The 21,436-nt window shown below is 40.0% G+C and overlaps 1 protein-coding gene across 1 annotated transcript; it reads left to right on the top strand.

Moving 5' to 3' along the window:
* Positions 1–9: 9 nt before the first annotated feature.
* On the top strand, positions 10–20,782 carry SMU1 (SMU1 DNA replication regulator and spliceosomal factor). The gene is made up of 12 exons (XM_037491712.2): positions 10–127; positions 3,084–3,294; positions 5,204–5,356; positions 6,632–6,742; positions 11,245–11,373; positions 12,703–12,822; positions 14,559–14,675; positions 15,260–15,387; positions 15,931–16,057; positions 17,191–17,358; positions 19,229–19,381; positions 20,578–20,782. The coding sequence occupies exons 1-12, from the start codon at positions 102–104 to the stop codon at positions 20,674–20,676; spliced, it is 1,542 nt and encodes a 513-aa protein (XP_037347609.1). The 5' UTR covers positions 10–101; the 3' UTR covers positions 20,677–20,782.
* The last annotated feature ends 654 nt before the right edge of the window (positions 20,783–21,436 follow it).

Genomic DNA, 21,436 nt, shown 5'->3' with positions numbered 1-21,436 from the left:
CGTCGAGCGGAAGTGACGCAACGCGGCCGCCGGAAGTGTCGTTTGTGTCGCGCGCTTGGGCCTAAGGTTGGAGTGGGGCCTGCGCCCGGAAAGATACCGCTATGTCGATCGAAATCGAGTCCTCGGAGTGAGTCCTGCGGTGGCGGATATTCGCCAAATTGCGGTGGGCGGGCGTTGAAGGGTGTGGGGTGGAAGGTGCTCAGGGAGGGAGCCCGAGAGATGCGGAGTGGAGGGGCATTTCCTGGTCCACAAGGAAGCTTCGTGGACCTGGCTACCTCGGAGGCGGGTCCTTGAGAAAGTCGCAGCTCTGGGACCAGGAGCCCAAAGACCCGGGGGAGGCGCTGGGGAAGAAAAGACCTTGAGGATCTAAATACGTCGGGCCGTCACCGACCCCGGGTGCCCACCCACTCTGATTTCAGTGTGTTGTGCAAAGGGGGTTGGACGCTAAGTCCTCCTTCTCGCCTTGCCTCCCTTAGGCAGCGTGCTTCAGTTCCTCCTCTGCTTACAGGGTCCCGTTACTTTCTGCCCAGCACGTGTCTATTTAAATAAATTGTTTAACCGCCCTTCCAGCCTGAGTTTGCACTTAGGCATACTTTTCCATATAGTCCTGGTGCGTGCCTTCGGAATGAATTAAGGATTAGTTATTTGATCAGACTATCTGGTGCTGAATTTTGGTTAGTCTTTGAGCTCTGTGTAGCTTCAAAGGTGAGATGGAATCTGAAGATTGGGCTAGAAAAGGGGTAGGGTTTGGTTTTTTTTTCCCCCCCGTGGGGAGGGAGACTAATGAGTGACTAAAGGTCTTTAGAACTTCTTCAGGACTCTACACCCCACCCTCCACCTTGTCCTTGCCATCACTTACTAAATCATAAGACATAACATCTGTGCCCTGAATATAAATGAGAGGAACTCTCCTGTGGATTTGCCATAGGAAGAAGGGAGGTTTACTCTTTTCAACAAGTATTGAAGAGTAGTGTCTGCTATTCTAGACCGTGGAAATACAGTAGTGAACAAAACAAGACAAAAATCCCTGTTCTTATAGAATGTGCTTTGTGATTGGTAAAATATAACAAGCAATAAGTAAAATATGCGACTTAACAGATGGTAAGTATGGTGGAGAAAAATAAAAAGTGTGATAGAGTGTGCTGGCAATTAGGACAACTAATCTAGGAGGTGTGCTGAATAATAGCTGACACCAACTATTCTTCCAGCCTTGTGGTGCTGCCTGATTTTATCATCAATAGTAGATTTTGTTTTTTAAGCGCCCCCCCCCCCAGGCACACTATAAGTATTATAGTCAACCCTATAGGTATTACAAGCTAGGTATTTTTCTTAATAGATGAGGGAATAGGTTACAGATATATTAACCGACTTGCCCATAGTCAGAGTAACAGAACTCTTAAGTCAAATTCCAGCCCATCCCAAAAACTTTCAGCACTTTTTGTATTACATTGTGTTTGATGGAAATAAATGTGATTTTGGCTATGTCAAATATGAGATGTCTGCAGGGAGATTTAAGGAAGTGCAAATGGAAGTAGTATGTTATTAGAATAGCAGGGATCTAAGCCTGGTTATCTCCTAAGGAGGGCTATGAGAGAAAAGACGCTGTGAGGAGCAGTAATCACTTCTGCAGGAGTTTTAGAAGAGGGTCTTTGCTTTCCTGTTAGGAGTATGTGCTCACATACTCCTGTTAGTATGTGCTACCAGCTGAATCTTCATTTTTCCACTGTTAACTTGGCCAAGTCCTTGTTTGTAAAATGAAAATGAAATAATACTTCTTAGTTTATTTTGAAGAATAAATTAATCAGTACATCTGAAATGCTCAGAATAATACCTGGTATATAATAAACAGTCAATACTGGTTATTGTTTTATGATTATTATTTCTCCTCTGGGAAAGGGAATTGGGTCAGTTCCAATCTATAATCCCTTCGGACTAAGACAATCTGATCCACTACACAAATACTGTCCAATTGGAAGTCAGTGTGAGCCACATATGTAATTTTAAATGAAGAGAAGGAAAACTAGTGCATCATGGCACCCTACAGTGAACTGTTAAAATCTATATGAACATATTCCTCAGACTCATGATTGTGCCCACAATCAAGAAGTATTAACTGAATATAAACAACTCATAGTTTTATGTCGCATGTTGAATATTATTGCTTTTTTTCACATTTGGAAATTGTGTCCTCTTTCTTGAAAACTGAAACAACAGTGTTTTAATTTCACTTGTTTTGAAATTTTGGTAACAGTGGATAGGTGATATTTTTGCCAGTGAGGACACAGCTTTGTTTTGCTTTTCCATGGAGTATATTCAACAAATCCCCACTAAAAATCTCAAGTTTTTGATTATCATTTAAAAAATGAACCAAATCATCCTACAGTAATTTATATGTTTTGTTGGTGACTATGCTAGATTTAAAATCTTTCATCAAAGTGAAACTATAATATATAAATTAATAAGATCTTAATGATAAGATCTCTGGCATTAGAAGTAAAAGAATCATTTTGGTACTGTAGTTGACTGTGAGGTACTGGACAATTATTTCTCTTCTTTCTCTTTTTTTTTTAAATATTTATTTATGCATACAAGAACTAGGGCACAGACCAAAGGTACAGGGTATGAGAGGACCCACCAGAGACAGAATGAGGAACAGAACAGGTGGATTGACTAAAGTATGCTGCTGAGGGGAGCAGCGGGCAAGGCAGGAGCTGCACCATGTGGGTTGCTCCCTGGCCAACCGGGGATTGAACTCGTGCTGCAGTGGCTGCGGTTAGCTTCATAGGTTGCATCTCAACCCCTTGCGCCACCAGGGAAGCCCCTATTTCTCTTTTCTGAACCCCAAATCGCTTATTTCTGAGATGAAGGTAGGGCTGAATTATCCCTGAGTCCTTTATAATTTAGATTTTTTTTTTTTTTTTTAAAGAAAGTTTCACTTAAAGAGTAAAGAAACGGAAAGTAGGTAGTGAGAGGAGGATTGTTGAGTTGGGGAAATAAATGGGGATGGGCTTTACTTTGTGGTTTCTTCAGTGAGGGAGAATCCCTGAGCTGGATTACTTTTCTTTCTTTCTTTTTTTTTTCAGTGTGATCCGTCTTATCATGCAGTATCTGAAGGAAAACAGTTTACATCGGGCATTAGCCACTTTGCAGGAAGAGACGACTGTGTCTCTGAATACCGTGGACAGCATTGAGAGTTTTGTGGCTGACATTAATAGTGGCCATTGGGATACAGTTTTACAGGCTATACAGTCTCTGAAATTGCCAGACAAAACCCTTATTGACCTCTATGAACAGGTAAGAGAAGGTGATGCTGATCCCGTGGGTGGTTTATTGCGGGGTCCACTCAGTAATAGCCCTTAAAACCTATGACTGTGGAGTCATGGGTGCTACTTTGTATTCTCCTTGGTAAAGCCAAGATTTTCCAATATTTTTTAAAGTGTTTTTATTTTTATTTTTTTAAGATTTATTTATACGAGAACTGGGGTACAGGCCAGAGGCACGGGAGGGTGACAGAACTCACCAGAGACAGAGCGGGGAACAGAACAGGTAGACGACTGAAAGACACTGCTGAGGGAAGCAGCGGGTGAGACAGGAGAGGTCTGCCACGTCATGTGGGTATCTCCCTGGCCGGCCGAGCATCGAACCCACGCTGCAGAGGCTGTAGACAGCTTCACAGCGCTGAGCTCAAACTGCTGTGCCACTGGGGAGGCCCTGAAATAATTTCTAAAGTGATCATTAAATCAACTATATCTGACACTACCTCATGTACTGCAGTTAAGTTCTGGTACTAAACTACTCAGAGTAACATGTATCTTACAAGTTAAGGGCTTGTTCTTTCACAGACTACTCTTACTTCAGAAACAACTGCACTTTGGGGTCTCAGTCCAACTGCATTTCTGATCAACTGGTTATAACTGGCAATCAACTTGACTGCCTCAGAATTGGTTATTCACTAGAATGACTCACAGAACTCAGGCAAGCACTATAGTATGATTACCATTTTATTATAAAGGATATAGGTCAAGACTAGCCATGTGATGAGATCCAGGGTGAGATCCAGGTAAATGCAGGGTACCCAATACCTTCTTCCCATGGAATCAGGCTACCTCTCCCTAGAACATTGATGTGTTCACCAACAAGGAAGCTCCACTGAGGTTTTTATTGGCGTTCCATTCAATTTCTAACTTCCCAAATACTCCCTGGAGGTTGACTGTCTCAAAAATCTCAACCCTCTAATCATGTGGTAACCCTCTGCTTTCCTCACTTTGCTCCTTAGACAAACTAAGGTGATGCAAAGGGTTCATGAATAACAGATACTCCTTAACTGGGAAAATTCCAAGATTTTTAGAAACTCCATGCAGGAAACCAGGACAAAGACAATGGAAATTTAATATACAACAGAATAGAGGGGACTTTCTGGAAATAATGTAGTGTTATTTGAAGTACAAATAAGTGAAATTGGTTTGTTTCTTTACAATATATTTTAGTTCAGTAATTCCCCCCCCCAAATTTTTTGGTAATTTAAGAAAGGTTTCTCTGGAGCCCATGGAGAGATTCCCATCTTTAGTTTTCTTCAACATCCATATTCTGAACAAGAGGCTTGAGAGGAAAGGATATCAACAGATAAAAATGCAGGATGAAAGTGGAGGTATTGAAGTTATTGCTTATAATACTTCACTAGTCTGCCTGAAATTGTTTGTAAAAAGGAGGGGCATTTCCTGAGATTGGAAATCACTTTGGTCATTTCTACAACAGAAATTGTACTAGAAAAGAAAAAAATCAGTACAGATTTTTTTTTATGTAATCACTGGTTTATTTAATGACCTGCATTTTGCATTTTACTCCATTTATTGTCACCTGCAGCAACCATGGTGGAGATTCTTTTTTTGTTTGTTTTGTTTTGTTTTACATCATTGTTCAATTTTAAACAATATTTGCTTCCCCTGCCCCAGGTGTCATCCCCATAGAATTTCCTTCACCAATACACCTGTGCACATCACCTCAGTCCCCTGTGTTCCTCCTTCCCTCCCTCTGATCCCTCTCCCTCCTCTTCCCCTGCAGGATGTCTGGTTTATAATTGTCTGTTTTTGTTTTATTGTGTTTTGATTATTTTTTTTACACTGAAAAGTCAGTACAATTTTCAATGTGTAAATTATTAATAGGAAAATGCATAGAAAACAGCCCTTTTCTTTCATTTATGCAGGTGGTTCTGGAATTGATAGAGCTTCGTGAATTGGGCGCTGCTCGGTCACTTCTGAGACAGACTGACCCCATGATCATGTTAAAACAAACACAGCCGGAGCGATATATCCATCTGGAGAACCTCTTGGCCAGGTCTTACTTTGATCCTCGTGAGGTATGACTGTGGTAACTTTGAAATTATGATATAATATGATTTTTTTTCAGTTTTATTGGCTACTTCTATGATTCTGATTTAGTTTTTCAGAATGATTCTTTTCTGTTTATGTTGACTGGAATTTATATATGTTAAAGACATATGTTGTCAGTGTTCTGTATTTGAGGGTCATCAGTCCCCCGAACACATTTTAGAGATGTGTCTTGATTAGTAAAGAAGCAAAATTTTATCTTGAGATTATTTCCACATTAACCCTGTACTTATCTGGCCCTGAAGTGCTGCCTGGTTGGTATGTTCGCTGTGTATACCTTTGCCCCTAACAATTACAGTGTCTGCCCAGCTCTTTTAGTTCTTAGAAGTTCATGCTTTTGCTTTGCAGCCAATTTTGCTTACTGGTAGAGCATGGTGATTGATGCTCTTAGTTCTTCCAAAACCTTATTATATGTAGTGTTTCATTCTTTCTCACCCTGCCTTTTACTAGAGGCTTGTCTAATAGGAGGAAGAAGAATTTGATAGGCATTGAATGGTGCAAAGTAAAATCACAGAAAGTATGAGGCCAAGGGGAAGGAGATTGGAATATCAGGACAGACTTTAAGTTAGAGATGGTGAAGAACTTCTGACCTGGGAGTCTAGAGAGAGAAAGAAATTACCAAAGAATATAAAAATCCTTAGCTCTGCAGATTTTTGAAAAACTAGAAAGACAACTATTGTTAACATGGGTTACTGGAACTCTTTTTAGAAATAACAGTGTGGATTGGCTTACCTCAGTTCTTTCCCAGCTTATACTTTAAAAATGCAAAAGTTTAGAATTGGGAAGTTGTTTTAAGAACTAATTGATTAAACTGATCCTGTTTTTTTTTTTTTTTTAAGATTTATTTATTTATGCATACAAGAGCAGGGGTACAGGCCAGAGGTGTGGGGGAGGCCATGAGAGGATTCACCAGAGACAGAGTGGGGAACAGAACAGGCAGACTGAGTGAAATACAGTGCTGAGGAGAGCAGTGGGCGAGTCAGGAGAGGTCTGCTGCACCTTGTGGATTGCTCCCTGCCTGGCCGGGAATCGAATGTGTGCTGCAGTGGCTGCGGATAGCTTCATAGGTTGCATCTTAACCCTTGCACCACCAGGGAGGCCCTAAACTGATCCTGTTTAACTGGTTAGTTTCTTACATGTTTTCCTTGTCGACTATTTCTTCTTGATGTTGTTTTTAAGTAAACATACTTATATGTCCTAGCTGCTTTTTGGAAATGATGCTAGTAGCCCCTCTCCTTTTTTAGGCATACCCTGACGGAAGCAGCAAAGAGAAGAGAAGAGCAGCAATTGCTCAGGCCTTGGCTGGGGAAGTCAGTGTGGTGCCTCCATCTCGTCTCATGGCATTGCTGGGACAGGTAATAAAATGCCTGAGGAACTGAAATTACCCTGGATTTCTGTTTCTTATATATAAACTGTATATATGAACTAAAGAAATCAGACATCTAAGGGTTGGATACTCTCTGTGGAGCTGCTTGTACCGACAGCTGTGCCAGGCACCCTTCCTCTTCCTTAGGAGATGTGGTAGAAATTAGTATTTAGAGCACAGGCTGTACTGTCACTTAGCAGTAGGATGACTATAGAGTGTATCCTCCTGTTTGAGATACTCTGAGGGCACTGATGATCATCTGCCAGGATACTGTCCCGGGCAAATTGGAACAGAGGCTCACCCTCGTTAGAATCTCAGCTCTACCCAGCTGTGTGGTCTGGGCTATGTTACCTAACTTTTCTAATCTCATTTTCTCATCAAGGTTTTATAGTAAGGATTAAGTGAAATGACACATATAAAACATTTCTTAATTTGCCTAGCACCTTGGTGAACACTCAGTAAATGGTAGCTACTGGTGGTGATTCTTTTACTAGCATTGTCATTATTATTCATAAAGCTACTTAGAGTAATAGATATTTTTATAAATAGCACAGGGCACAAATGGCTAATTGAGATGTAGACAGCCTCTTTGCACTAAATTTGTATTTGGAAAAAGGCCAAAAGTTATTTGTTACAGGTTGGCAACGATTCTGAGATTTAAGATTAAGCTAATTTTTAAAATTTTTTTTTAAATTTCTTTTTTTTTTTATTTATGCATTCAAGAACTGGGGTGTAGGCCAGAGGTGAGGTGGGGGTGGGAGGAGGATTCACCAAAGACAGAGTAGAGAGCAGAACAGGCAGATCTACTGAAACACACTGCTGAGGGAAGCAGCAGGTGAGAAAGGGGAGGTCTGCTGCACCATGGGTGTTAGCTCCCTGGCCAGGGCTCGAACTCATGCTGCAGTGGCTGGTGATATCTTGATCTTGCTAAGACTTTAACCCCTATGCCATTAGGGAGACCCTCTGAATATAATTTTTAATCAAAGTAATAACTGCATAGCTTTAGTAGTACTTTGAGCCTTATAATGAAAAGGAGCCACATCTGCCCTTGCCCTCTTGTGATTTTTACTTTCCACAGTTATATCTACCTCTCAGTGATTTGTTCTCAGTAGCTAAATAACATGCATGTACTATTGCAGCTTGATTTTTTTTTTAAAGACATTAACTATTAGCTTCCTTTTGTGGAGGAGTATCTCATACCCACTTCCCATAGCATTTACACATTGTTCTTCCTCTAGATTTTTTTTTTTTTTATTAAAGATTTATTTATTTATTTATTTATACAAGCACTGGGTACAGTCAGAAGCGCGGGAGGGTGAGAGAATTCACCAGAGCCAGAGCGGAGAGCAGAACAGGCAGAGTGACGAAATACACTGCTGAGGGGAGCAGCGGGCGGCAGGAGAGGTCTGCGCGCCATGTGGGACCCTTGCCTGTGGCCAGGGATTGAATTGGCGCTGCAGAGGCTGCGGGCAGCTTTGCAACCCAGTGCTCAACCGCTGCGGCACCGGGGAGGCCCTCTTCCTCTAGATTTTAATTACAGTACAACTTTTGGTTAAATCAGTTTAATGTTTACATTATTATCTTTACAAAAGTATTCCTCATAGTCCCACAATATTTGCATTTAGTTTCTTACATAATTTTATGGTTCCTTTTGATTGATTTTTTATTATTATTATTATTATTTTGCCGAGCTTTCTGTGTACCTTTTGCTAATTCAGTCTGAGTCTTTCAATAAATCTCAACTGTAAAGTTCCTTTTCACGACCCTCTCTGGGGCCCTTCTCTCCTTTGTTCCCATCAGAATTTTTAGGTTGTTTCTCAGTTATTGTACTGGGTCATATTTTTTAAATCATATCTATAAGATAGATTCTTGTTATTAAAAAAAAGATTTTTTTTAAAGATTTATTTATGCATACAGGAACTGGGGTACAGGCTAGAGGTGTGTGTGTCGGGGGAGTGGTGGTGGTGGTGAGAGGATTCACTGGAGACAGAGTGGGAAACAGAATAGGCAGACTGACTGAAATACACTGCTGAGTGGAGCAGCGGGTGAGACAGGAGAGGTCTGCTGCGTCATGTGAGTCACTCCCTGGCAGGTGATCGAACTCATGCTGCAGTGGCTGCAGATAGCTTCATAGTGCTGTGCTTAACCTGTTGCGCCACCAGGGAGGCACTGTAAGATAGATTCTTTTGGACTAATAAGCCTCTCCAGATTAGTTTCCTAGTTTCCTGCCTGGAGAGGTTTAAACTATGTCCTGAAATTAGAGGACATAGTTTAAACTGCTGGAAGTGGAGATTAGAGAACTCTTTAGCGTATCAGTTTGTTCTGGCTCCGTGTTTCACTGTGACATTTCACTAAAGACCTCCCCCTCAGTTGTACCTTGGTTCCCAGAGTCCAGAATCATTCCCTTTCTATAACAGAAAAAAAACCACCTGATATCTCTTGAGGATAGGTTGAGAGAAGTGGTGGGAACTAACTACTCTTCATTCACATTTTATCATTGCCTTTTGCCATGCCTCATCCTTGAGGGGTGTATGGTACCTCCAGTTTCTAAGCCTTTTTGGAATTTGTGAGATAATTCGGCTCACTTCTTGTGGCTTCCTCATAGGTTTCATTTTTTTCTCTGTTCTTGCTTGCCACTGGTCCATTCGCTTTTTTTCCCCCAAAGATTGATTTATTTTTATACAAGAGCTGGGGTACAGGCCAGAGGCTTGGGAGGGTGAAAGGATTCACCAGAGTCAGAGCGGGGAGCAGAACAGGCAGACGACGGAAATACACTGCTGAGGGGAGCAGCGGGTGTGACAGGAGAGGTCTGCCACGCCATGGGGGAATCTCCCTGCCTGGCTGGGAATTGAACCCGTGCTGCAAAGGCTGCAGACAGTTTCACAGCACTGCGCTCAAACCCTGCATCACCGGGGAGGCCCTGGTCCATATGCTTTTCCGCTTGTAAAATTAACATTTTCTTTTCAGCAATTATATCTTTCATTCTCTTTGTCTTTTGGGATATATACCTTTTTTATTCCTTTGTTGTCACTATAGTGGAGTATCTAGAGAGAGTAGAAATGAACTCAATGTTCTCCATGTTTAAATGGTGAGACGCTATAGGCAACACTTAAAGTGAATAGGGTGGACAGAGAAAGGATAAAGGATTGGTCAGAGAAACAAAAAGGGAAGCCAAGAGAACTGGGTTAGAAAAGCCAGGAGAGGAGTTTTAAGAAGATGAGTGTTCACCAACTTCAGAGCAAGTGAGAATATGAAGATTAGAGTCAGAACGCAATCTGGTTTTGGCTGTTGGAATATCTAAGATGCATTTGCAGTGGAAAGGGTTTTTTTTGTTTTTGTTTTTGTTTTTTTTGTTTTTTTAAATGGGAGTGACTTGAAACTACAGGTAGACAGCCAAGTTTATGCTGATTGGAGAGAGGGGCTCTGAGCAGATGAATGTTCTCTGGTTATTGCTAAAATTTGAAAAATAAGTAACATGAATTTTGGAGGCAAATAAAAGAAATAATTAGAAATATTCAGTATTTTAATTATGATAACTAAACACATGTAAGGTAAATATTCTAGAAGATAATATATAAGATGTTAGAGTGACTGCTTGGATATCAGAACTATGGGAGATTTGTTCTCTAAATTTTATTCATAATAAAAGAGTCACGCTTTTTTTTTTTTTTTTTTAAGATTTATTTATACGAGAACCAGGGTATATGCCAGATGTGTGGGAGGGTGAGAGGATTCACCAGAGACAGAGTGGGGAACAGAACAGGCAGACTGATGAAATACACTGCTGAGTGGAGCAGCAGGCAAAACAGGAGAGGTCTGTTCGCCTTGTGGGTTGCTCTGAGGCCGGCAGGGATTGAACCAGCACTGCAGAGGCTGTGGACAGCTCCCCAGCGCTGTGCTTAACCGCCTGTGCCACCAGGAAGGCCCCACACTTTTTTAAAGCCCCACTTTTTTTTAAGAGTATAGTATGGGGGGCCTCCCCGGTGGCGCAGCGATTGAGTGCTGGGTTGTGAAGCTGCCCGCGGCCTCTGCGGCGCCGGTTTGATCCCCGGCTGCTCCCCGGCCACCGGAGGAGGGTCCCACATGGCGCGCAGACCTCTCCTGCCGCCCGCTGCTCCCCTCAGCAGTGTACTTCGGTCCTTCTGCCTGCTCTGCTCCCCGCTCTGGCTCTGGTGAATTCTCTCACCCTCCCGCGCTTCTGACTGTACCCAGTGCATGTATAAACAAAAACAAAACAAACAAACAAACAAATAAATAATACATGCCTCTTTAAAAAAAAAAAAAGTATAGTATGGGAAAGATGGACCTGGTCTCAGGCTGTGTTCCTAGAACCCACAGAGAAGCACAGATTCTGTAGTGTTTAGATGGTCAGAAATGGTGGCGTCTGCATGGCTTTAAGTTTCCTGTGAACCTCATTCTTTTGAACTTTGAGCAATCAAGACCAGATCTTAAAAACACCGAGTGGATCGCTATACATTTCTTTTTTCATAGGCACTGAAATGGCAGCAGCACCAGGGGTTGCTTCCTCCCGGCATGACCATAGATTTGTTCCGAGGTAAAGCAGCTGTCAAAGATGTGGAAGAAGAAAAGTTTCCTACACAGTTGAGCAGGCATATTAAGGTAGGATCCTTACCTGGTCAGTAATGTGCTTGTTCAGTGCCTGCTGTGCCAGGAGTGTGGGTTGGGAGCAGAACTCATTCTCCAGTTCTGACAGCATTTGGGGTTGCTGCTAATAACCACTGGGTTTGGATTCCTGTGGCCTGGCAGTGGCACACCTCTACTGTATACCCAGGTGGACAGATATTCAGCATTGAGCCCATTATCCACCCCAGTACTTCCTCCCAGGAAGCCTGCATTTGGAAGAATGCTCAACAGTGGTTGAGCCTGGGACTGTGAGTGTCTCTGTGTTTGTCCTGCTTGACACTTACTTGGTTCTTTGTTTGCTGCATGTCAGGTTTCGTACCAAGCATGGATTTTAAAATGTGCTTATGTGGGATTTGAGGAAAATAATTTTATCAATTGATGATCGGTTCTTGCTTTTTGATTTTTAAACCTTAAACTTTTCTAAGGAAATATCACAAGCAAGTAATTGCAGCAGTTGTCAGAATTACAAGTATTTGCTATTTCAGCATTTCCTTTATTACACGTAGCTTGTGGGTTTATGCTTTAATCGAATTCATGGATTTCAAAATATTTCATGTTCTTCAACTCTTTGATTTAGTGTTTTGAATTAGTCTGTTTGGATTTTATGTTCTGACTTACATGTGAAGATATTTTTGAACAGTCCCTTTATTTACCTTAGTTGAAGCATTGAGACAAATGGAAGTCCATTATAATTTTTCTGTGTTCTCATCTATGTGATGTTCTGTAGTTTTCATCTGTTACTGGGAGCTTCACTGTTGGCAAATGCTCAGGATATATTTACTAATCAAACAGTGTATCAGCTTTAATTAGTCCTACAGTAAGTGAGTCATTGATTAAATGAAAGTCCTGGGGTAAAAAACAGATGAAAAAAAATAGTGTAGGAAAGGCAGGTATTTTATTGTGAGAAAAGGAAAGTTTTTTGCCCAGATGCACAGCAGGAATGTATAATTCTCTATTGAGTGTGGAAGTCATGTTAACAGTGACTGGTTCTAGTAAAAACTTAACTTGATTTAATTTAAGGGTTATTCTAAGTCCCACATTAAAAATTTTTTGCTTCTCTTTGGAAATGTCACTTTCATTTTAAAAATAAAAACTAGTTTCAACTGAAAGCTTAGGAATAAGACTCATGAGAGAATATAATGGTGCCCCTCTCTGTATTGGTATAGAAATGCTCCCCCAATACTCATAATATAGGCTAACTATGGCTTTATTCTAAGGCAGACCTCCTCTAAAGATTAAAATGAGATTTTTTTTAAAGTACAATAGATAAAAATAATATCTGTTTCATTGTTTCATTTGAAACAGTTTGGTCAGAAATCACATGTGGAGTGTGCTCGATTTTCTCCAGATGGTCAGTATCTAGTCACTGGATCTGTTGATGGATTCATTGAAGTATGGAACTTTACGACTGGAAAAATTAGGAAGGTAAAGTATTTAAAGTACAATCATTTTTGTAGTGGGAGAATTATCTTTTATTGTTTTTTAATGGTTACTTCTGCATTTAAATTTATTTTTAAATGGAAATATGTTCATCTGATAGAATATTTTATAAAACTTTCTGGCTCCCACCTTTGTCCCTTAGTTGGTCAGTTCCCTTCCTTAGTTCAGTCAGAGTTACCAGTTTTTTATGTAATCTTCCTGGAATTTTCTATGTGTAGGTGATTCATTATTAATTATTTTCAATCTAACTTTATTGTAATTGTGTTTCTATTGTGAATGAAGTTGAATATATTTTTTTAAACATTTATTTATTTATGCATACAAGAGCTGGGGAACAGGCCAGAGGTGTGGGGGGTGAGAAGATTCACCAGAGACAGAGTGGGGAGCAGAACAGGCAGACTGACTGAAATACACTGCTGAGGGGAGCAGCAGGCGAGACAAGAGAGGTCTGCTGCACCATGTGGGTTGCTCCCTGGCTGGCCGGGGATCGAGCGCGTGCTGCAGAGGCTGCGGACAGCTTCATAGGTTGTGTCTTGAATCTCTTGTGTCACCAGGGAGGCCCATCTTTTTAATAATGAAAAACCACCAGATTTTCCTATTCTGAGAAGTCTGTTAATCTCTTTTGCCCATTTTTATTTTGAATTGTTTCTTACTGATTTGTAGCTCTTGATTTGAAGAAATCAGCTTTCATAAAATATGTATTGCAAATGTTTTTCAATTTTGTCTTTTGACTTTTCTTTATAGACAAACATACTTTGTTCATTTTTGCCCATAATATCTTCTAGTACATTTGTTTTTTATTGTGTTTATTTTTTTAATTAAATATATTTATTTAAATATATATTTTACATCATTGCTTATCTTTGTGTAATATTTGATTTTTTCCTCTCAGGTGTAAGCCCCATAAAATTTCCACAGCCAAGTTACCTGTGAACCGTCACCATAGTCTCTTGTGCTTTCCCCTCCCCTGTTTTGATCCCTTTTCCTCTCCTTCCCCTGCTGTATGTCTCTGATTTATAGTTTGCCTGCTAGTTTTGTCTCTTTATGTTTAATTTTTAATACATCTGAAATTTCTTTAGGGGCATAGTGTTGATATAGAGCCAGCTTAAACCCTCTCACCACAACATAGCTATTTTATTGTTTACCTATTGATTTAAAATGTAATTTTACCCTAGAAGTACTAAATCCCACTCCATGGGTGAGTGGATGTATGGGTTATTTTCACATTCTGTTTTATATGTTTCTTTATAGTTTGCTTTAAAAAAACAAAAACCCATGAAGCAATCTTACTTTATAAGTAGAAAAAGTAAAGATAGATCACAAATAGATTAGTCAATATATGGTTTTAGGAAAAGTAGCTGACAGTTTGGGAAAACATTAGTTTCTCATGTCCTACCCCTAAAATAAACGAATTCAGATTAATTTTAAGATATACAGTATGGAACTGGGGAAATCTTTGCCCAGAAATGATCAATAAGTGAAAGATACAGGATATTATGCTGACATTTTTACAGTATTAATTTGAATTGTGTAAAATTCTCTATTCCCAGCATTATCAGTTGTTCATTAAGAATGTGTGTATGGCACCGCTATTTGCTTTGAGATTTAGAGTAGGTATAAGTATTGTACTGCTTTTAGTGAGTTTGTAGAGATCTGGTGTAACTGGCTTTGGCCTTTGTGTTATTTTGCTAACTGTTACTGTTCATCACTGTTTGCTTTAGGATCTTAAGTACCAGGCGCAGGATAACTTCATGATGATGGATGATGCCGTTCTTTGCATGTGTTTCAGCAGAGACACAGAGATGTTAGCAACTGGGGCCCAAGATGGAAAAATCAAGGTGTGGCTTAGTGGCTTGTATTAGATATTTTGAGAGTTCTGTAATGAGGCAGTGTCCTCCCAAACTGGTCAGCTTAATAATAGCTGTTTATTAAACATCAACTTTATGCCGATCACTTTACCTTTTCTTGTTTAGTCCTAACTGAGAATTTCCAATAATTTGCTTAAGGTCACACAGTTCAAAAGTGATAGATCAGGAAGTTGAGTTCAGATCTACTCATGCCCTTTCTACAGTGCTCAACTGCGTGATGTGTTGTACTTTTGTTTTTTGTAGAGGATGTGCTTCTGATTAGCTGTGGCTTGTATTTAATTGCTGGTAAATGCCCTGGGCTGGATAAATTACAGAAATGGCCTCTGCTAAGTGGACTAAGAGTCTAAATTTTTGCTTTAATAATTTACAAGGGAAGTTTTAAGTTTCAGAGGATTCAGTTCTCATCGTGCTATGTGAACTAGACATATCATATTCAGCTATTATCATACATTTTTAATGCTGTTTTAGTACATTAGTGAGCACTGCATCTTGCTTGGCTCTGCGGGTGGAGTGGGATACTCTCTTTACTAGTTTTTGCTATTTTTTTAATAAAGGTTTGGAAGATTCAGAGTGGACAGTGTTTGAGGAGATTTGAAAGAGCACACAGTAAAGGTGTCACCTGTCTAAGTTTTTCAAAGGATAGCAGTCAGATCCTTAGTGCCTCTTTTGACCAGACAATTAGGTAAGTAAGAACCCCCTAACTGCCCTTACTTGGGTTTGCTATGATGATCCAGAGGGAGGTACTGGGATTCCTTGTGCTTCACTGGAACATTGTTATATGGAAAGTGAGGGTAGGAGAGACCCCATTTTTCCAAATTACAATTGACTGTGCAGTTGTTGTCCATTTGAGTCTTTACTCAGAAGAGATTAGAAAGCAATTACAGCAGTGTTTCATGTTTCTCAAGATGGGGTCTAGGGACCCACCTGCATCAGAATCACCTTAGGAGGCATATTACAAACACAAGTTCCTAGGACACAGTTAAGACCTGAATAGAAGCTTATGTATTATTGGCATATTCTCTTCCTCTTTGTGTGCAGAGCTTTCCTTTGGTTTTGTTTGTTTGATACAATGAAAAGTATACTGCATACATAGTTTCATAGCCCTTTTTCTTTACCAGATATTGTAACATTAGCTTCTGCAATTCATCTAAAATATATTCATCATTTGGTCACAGTCATAACATATAGAATATTAATTGTTCTCATTTGCTTTTATTTGTGATAGAATTCATGGTTTAAAATCTGGGAAAACCTTGAAGGAATTTCGTGGCCATTCCTCTTTTGTTAATGAAGCAACATTTACACAAGATGGACATTATATTATTAGTGCCTCTTCTGATGGCACTGTGAAGGTTAAGTATTTCCTACTAGTTTTTTTTTTTTTTTTTAAGATTTATTTATTTTATGTATAGAAAAACTGGGGTGTAGGCCAGAAGTGGGGGAGGGTGAGATGATTCACCAGAGACACAGCACACGGATTTACTGACATACACTGCTAAGGGGAAATAGCAGATGAGACAGGAGAGGTCTGCTGCACCATGTGGGTTAGCTCCCTGGCTGGGAATTGAATTCAGGCCCTAGTAGTGATAGCGCTGAGACTTAACCCCTAGGCCACGATGGAGGCCCTCCTACTAGTTTATTTGGGGATGTCTTTTCCATTTTTGTCCTTTAAGAATTTTTTAGTGGTGATATGATGGTGAAGTAAATCTCTTCTATAGCTATTTCAGCTATAATAGAGATGAGTCTAGCATTCGTATGGGGAATTCCTATTGGTCTCGTGACCTGAAATCTTAAACATGTGAAATTAAACCAAGCTTTGTCATGTGTAGTAAAAGAAGAAGAATATGGAGCCCTGTATTACTTGGTTATCTCCATTTACAGTGGTTAACGTCTATCTTGTCACAAGTATGTCAAATTGCCGTTGCCAGAGCAACGGTCAAATTCACAAAGGGCTGATTTTAGAAATAGATCTCTTTTCTTGTTTTACAACCTTAGCCACCTGTGTATTGCCTTTGTAACAGCATTTAAAAAGGAGTAGGAGAGGTGCAGAGTATGAGCAGAGCCCTCTCTCGGATACTTACTGCGCTCAACTCTCAGCTTAACAGGATCCTAGTATCGTAAGAGATTTAGCTATTTCAAATGCGGGCTCCATTTCCTAGAAAAGAGGAGAAGAGGTAGAAATTTGCTACATATCTTTGAGACATGCCATTTATATTCTGGACCTGTTTTTAAATCGCTTTATGGTAGGAAACTTAAACATTTTAACACAAATACTTTAAAAGTCAGATCTTCTCTTAAGATTACTTATTCTGGCTTGGGACTAGAGTAAGGAACCTGAAGGTAAGCAGTGTGTACTCTACCTTAGAATGGATGGGTCAATGTTATTTTTTGTAATTTAATTTTTGAATTTTTAAATCCCAAGTCTTTAGACATTCTTATCTACCCCTCCCCCCCAATGTTTATGCCTTAAATTTTTGTGTCATAGATTTGGAATATGAAGACCACAGAATGTTCAAATACCTTTAAATCCCTGGGCAGCACTGCAGGGACAGACATCACTGTCAACAGTGTAATCCTGCTTCCTAAAAATCCAGAGCACTTCGTGGTGTGCAACAGATCAAACACAGTGGTCATCATGAACATGCAGGGGCAGGTGAGTGCTCAGAAAGTGCCTTTGTACCGGCACTGTAGGCTCTTCCCAAATCAGTTTGTCTTGGTTCTGGTCCTTCCAGTAATCAAATATGAGTTCATCACTTTGAAAATCATATGCACTATCTTTGTTTTTCAGATAGTCATTTAAACTACAATATGTATCTACAAGGCATCTCTTTAGCATGTCATCTCTTTTCCCAGGGTGTTTGTGATTATGCGTTTTTTTTTTTTTTTTGTATCCTGTGGATAAATGAGGCTCTGATCTGCCTTTAAGTCTCCTTCAGAACCTCATGGCAAATTTTAAGGTAACATACTGAGTGAGGGAGAAACAGTGTGGTGTGGAGTACCAAAATGGGACTTCTCCTAGCTACTACTTGGTCTGAAATAGGACTCCAATAGAAGGCACCAGTGTCTTCATGATGTACATTTGTAACCAGAACACATTCATGGTTCCCAAGGAACTTCAGTTTGTAGTACCATGAAGACTTCAAGATTCAGGTGTTGAGCTCTGGGAGTTGTATTGATCTGAAATGTTGCCTTGGGCATTTGGGGATTGCACTGAGCATGGAGAAGACCCAATGCAGGTGTCTGCAACTCTCGCTTCATGTATCTAGTCCTGTAACTGATAAATTAATTAGTCATTGAGAACCATGGCTGAAATGGCTAATTTGCAGTATGTCTAGTCAGCCACCTTGTAATAGCCATAGCTTCCTATTCATTAATTTTTTTGCTTATCTTTTCATACTTAAAACATTTTATAAAAATTTCTAATATATTACAAAAAGTTCTGTATATTTTTTCCCCAACATTCCCCAATGATAATGTCCTACATAAATATAGTAACAATGATTGCATTCAGGAAAGTGACATTTGTTCATATTGGTTTTTTTTTTTTTTTAATTTATTCATTTATTTTTAAAGATTTATTTATTTATACAAGCACTGGGTACAGTCAGAAGCGCGGGAGGGTGAGAGAATTCACCAGAGCCAGAGCGGGGAACAGAACAGGCAGACTGATGAAGTACACTGCTGAGGGGAGCAGTAGGCATGGCAGGAGAGGTCTGCCCACCATGTGGGACCCTCGCCCGCGGCTGGGGATCGAACCAGCGCTGCGGAGGCTGCGGGCAGCTTCGCAACCCAGCGCTCAACCCCTGCGCCACCGGGGAGGCCCTGTTCATATTGTTAACACAAATACAAACCTTATTTGGATTTTACCGGTTTTTATATGCATTTATTTTGAGGCAGAAAGTAAATAGTTTTGAAATTTCTTCACATCGATAGACTTAAGTAACTACTACCACAATCAAGATACAGAACTATTTCATCACCCTTCCCCCACCGCACCTCCCCCCACAAAAAAAACCTCCCTCATGCTATACATTTATAGTCAGGTCTTCATCCTCTACTCTAGTCCTTGGCAACCGCTGATCAGTTTTCTGTTACTATAATCTTTTCATTTTGAGAATGGCTTGTAAATGGAATCATACAGTATTTAGCCTTTTAACTTTTTCAAATTGATTTCTCTCAGCTTCTTTTATGATGATTTTAATGTCATATAAAATAGAGCAAGCAAAGTCTTGGGGACAGAGCCCCACTCTGCATGGAGAGAGCATCTTACCTCACTGAAGACTACAGCAGGATAGGTGACTTGGGACATGAATTCTAAACTTCTGTCTGTTACTGATTCTAGTTTATTCATTGACTGTTTCCCAGGCAAGAGGATTTAGCACATGATGAATGCACTTGGTCATCTGATTATACATGACTGTAAACCAGAGTGCATATTGATCTGAGAGGCCAGTTTAAATTGCTGCATTAGAACTGCTGCTGATCTATGTTTTGTTTTGGCTTTGGGCTGTGGTTTGATCTAGATTGTCAGAAGCTTCAGCTCTGGTAAAAGAGAAGGTGGTGACTTTGTTTGCTGTGCCCTCTCTCCCCGTGGTGAATGGATCTACTGTGTGGGGGAGGACTTTGTGCTCTACTGTTTCAGCACAGTCACCGGCAAACTGGAGAGAACTTTGACAGTGAGTATTAGACTTAATGCCATCTAAAGAAATTATATTAATGTTTGTGTCTTTCTGAACTTGAAGTAAACCTTTTCCAAACTTACTGCTATCAGTGTGAATTTGGTATAAAAAATGTAAAAATTTTATTCATAAATTCCATAATTGTACGTAATTATCTCCTCTGTCATGAAAAATCATTCTTCAGTGAGTCCTCAGCTTAGGACGGGGATACATTAAACAAGGAAGGCAGGCAGGAACAAGCCTTGCTGGCCAGTTAGATTAGCAGATCTTCCCCAGGGGATTAGAAAGTGATACAGATGGCTGGTTTCCCCCATGTTCTGGCAGAGGCATATTACTTATCCTTTGTTCTGTTGACTTGATTGTGTTGTTTTTAAGCAGCTCTATGTTGTAAGAGTCGGTACAAGAAGTAATAAATGCCAGCTGTTAACAACTTGTCCCCAAACCTGAGTGGCTTACCAGTGAAAATTTATTTCTTACTGATAGAAATTGTGTAGCACTCCTCTTGTCCATCAGCAGTGCCATTTGAGGTACATAGCTATCTCCAGGATCTCAGGAGGAGAAGGCAAGCTAGAGAGTTCTATTGGTGTTTCTAAGACCCACATCTTGGAAGGGCTTACATTACTTTGTTCCTAGTCCTTTTTTTGGTTAGAATTCAGTCACCTGCCCAAATACAGGGGTGGAAGAGAAAATGTAGTTTTCCGTAGTCCTGGAAGAGTAAATTATATGGTGAGCATATGAAAAAAATTATGTACATGTTGGAAAAGAATCTCTTTTGAATTATTCTTGGTTCAACTTTTGGTTACACTCGTGGAACCTCCAGTATAGATGTAAGACTTGAGCTAAATGGTGAGGTAGGGAATGTGTAACTGAAAAATGCAAGTTCACTGAGTTGAAGGAATCACTTGGGCTCAGCCATTCTCTTTGCCTAGAACTTATAAAATGATGGTGATGATTATTAGCATTCAGCTGTAGTGCAAAAATGATTTGGGACAGTATTCAAATGTTATAAGAAACTATAAAAAGTGTGAGCAGCAGTGTGATAGTCTCATTTGGGTTTTTGGTTGTGTGTTTGTCCAGCCCTCATTGGGGCTATCCAAAGAGCTTTAGTCTTTCGTCCTGCTTGGCTCTGGAAGCCTCTTGAGAATGACTTCTTGTAGATTCATGTACCTAAACCCTATGCTTACCTGTTCTAGGTTCATGAGAAAGATGTAATTGGAATTGCACATCACCCGCATCAGAACCTGATTGCTACCTACAGTGAAGATGGACTCCTCAAGCTCTGGAAACCCTAATTTGACTCTTTAATAGCTTGAGAGCACGTACGTAAATGAAGACAGTCTTGTATTGCTTTTTTTTTTAAGGCCAGCTTTTTAAAGCAGATTATCTGAATTAGGTACACGAATAATTTTGTGAGAATTCATGTGTAAGTAGCAGTTACCCTTTTTTAAAAACATTTTTTAAAAGGTATCCATTTGTTTGTTTCTAGTTGGGACAGTCACTTGGTGTTTTCAGTATTCTTTCTGGAGAGTGAAACTATTATTTCTAGAAGAAAAGCTGTACTTGGGTGATTATTTGAAATTCTGATTAAACTGTGTCTCCTGCAGTAATACTTGTAAATAAGGAGCTATTCCATATTCAGTAGCTGTTTTTTCATCTTAATGTTAATAAACTTTACACCTTTTTCTTGACTTTTTTTTTTTTGGTAAAAACTTTATGCATGCATGCATACAAAAACTGAGGTGTAGGCCAGAAGTGCAGGGGATGAGCGGATTCACCAGACGGAGGAGAGCAGCGGGCAAGACAGGTCTGCTGTGCCATGTGGGCTAGTTCCCTAGCTGGGGGTGGAACTCATGCTGCAGTGGCCGGCGATACCTTGATAATGCTGAGACTTCAACTCCTGTGCCACCAGGGAGGCCCGAAACTTTGATTTCAAATGTAACTAAGTGCTCACCTAGTTAACATTTTTTATTTAGAACCAAGTGAGGAGTGGGATATAACAGCATTTCTTGAATCTTAAGTACAACAGGAAGTCAATTCCTGGGGTGGAAGAAC

Source organism: Talpa occidentalis, unplaced genomic scaffold (assembly GCF_014898055.3).
Source record: "Talpa occidentalis isolate TD23 unplaced genomic scaffold, MPIMG_talOcc4v2.1 talOcc4.7, whole genome shotgun sequence".
In the NCBI taxonomy this organism is placed as follows: Eukaryota; Metazoa; Chordata; class Mammalia; order Eulipotyphla; family Talpidae; genus Talpa; species Talpa occidentalis.
Note: the sequence above shows the minus strand (reverse complement) of the source record. Positions and strands in the feature narration are given on the sequence as shown.

What these genes read in the sequence shown, in the direction of transcription:
- SMU1 (XM_037491712.2), top strand. Translation starts at nt 102, where the DNA reads ATGTCGATCGAAATCGAGTCCTCGGA. An exon ending in ATCGAAATCGAGTCCTCGGA is followed by an intron (nt 128 to 3,083) that starts GTGAGTCCTGCG and finishes TTTTTTTTTCAG; the next exon opens with TGTGATCCGTCTTATCATGC. An exon ending in CCCAAGATGGAAAAATCAAG is followed by an intron (nt 14,676 to 15,259) that starts GTGTGGCTTAGT and finishes TTTTTAATAAAG; the next exon opens with GTTTGGAAGATTCAGAGTGG.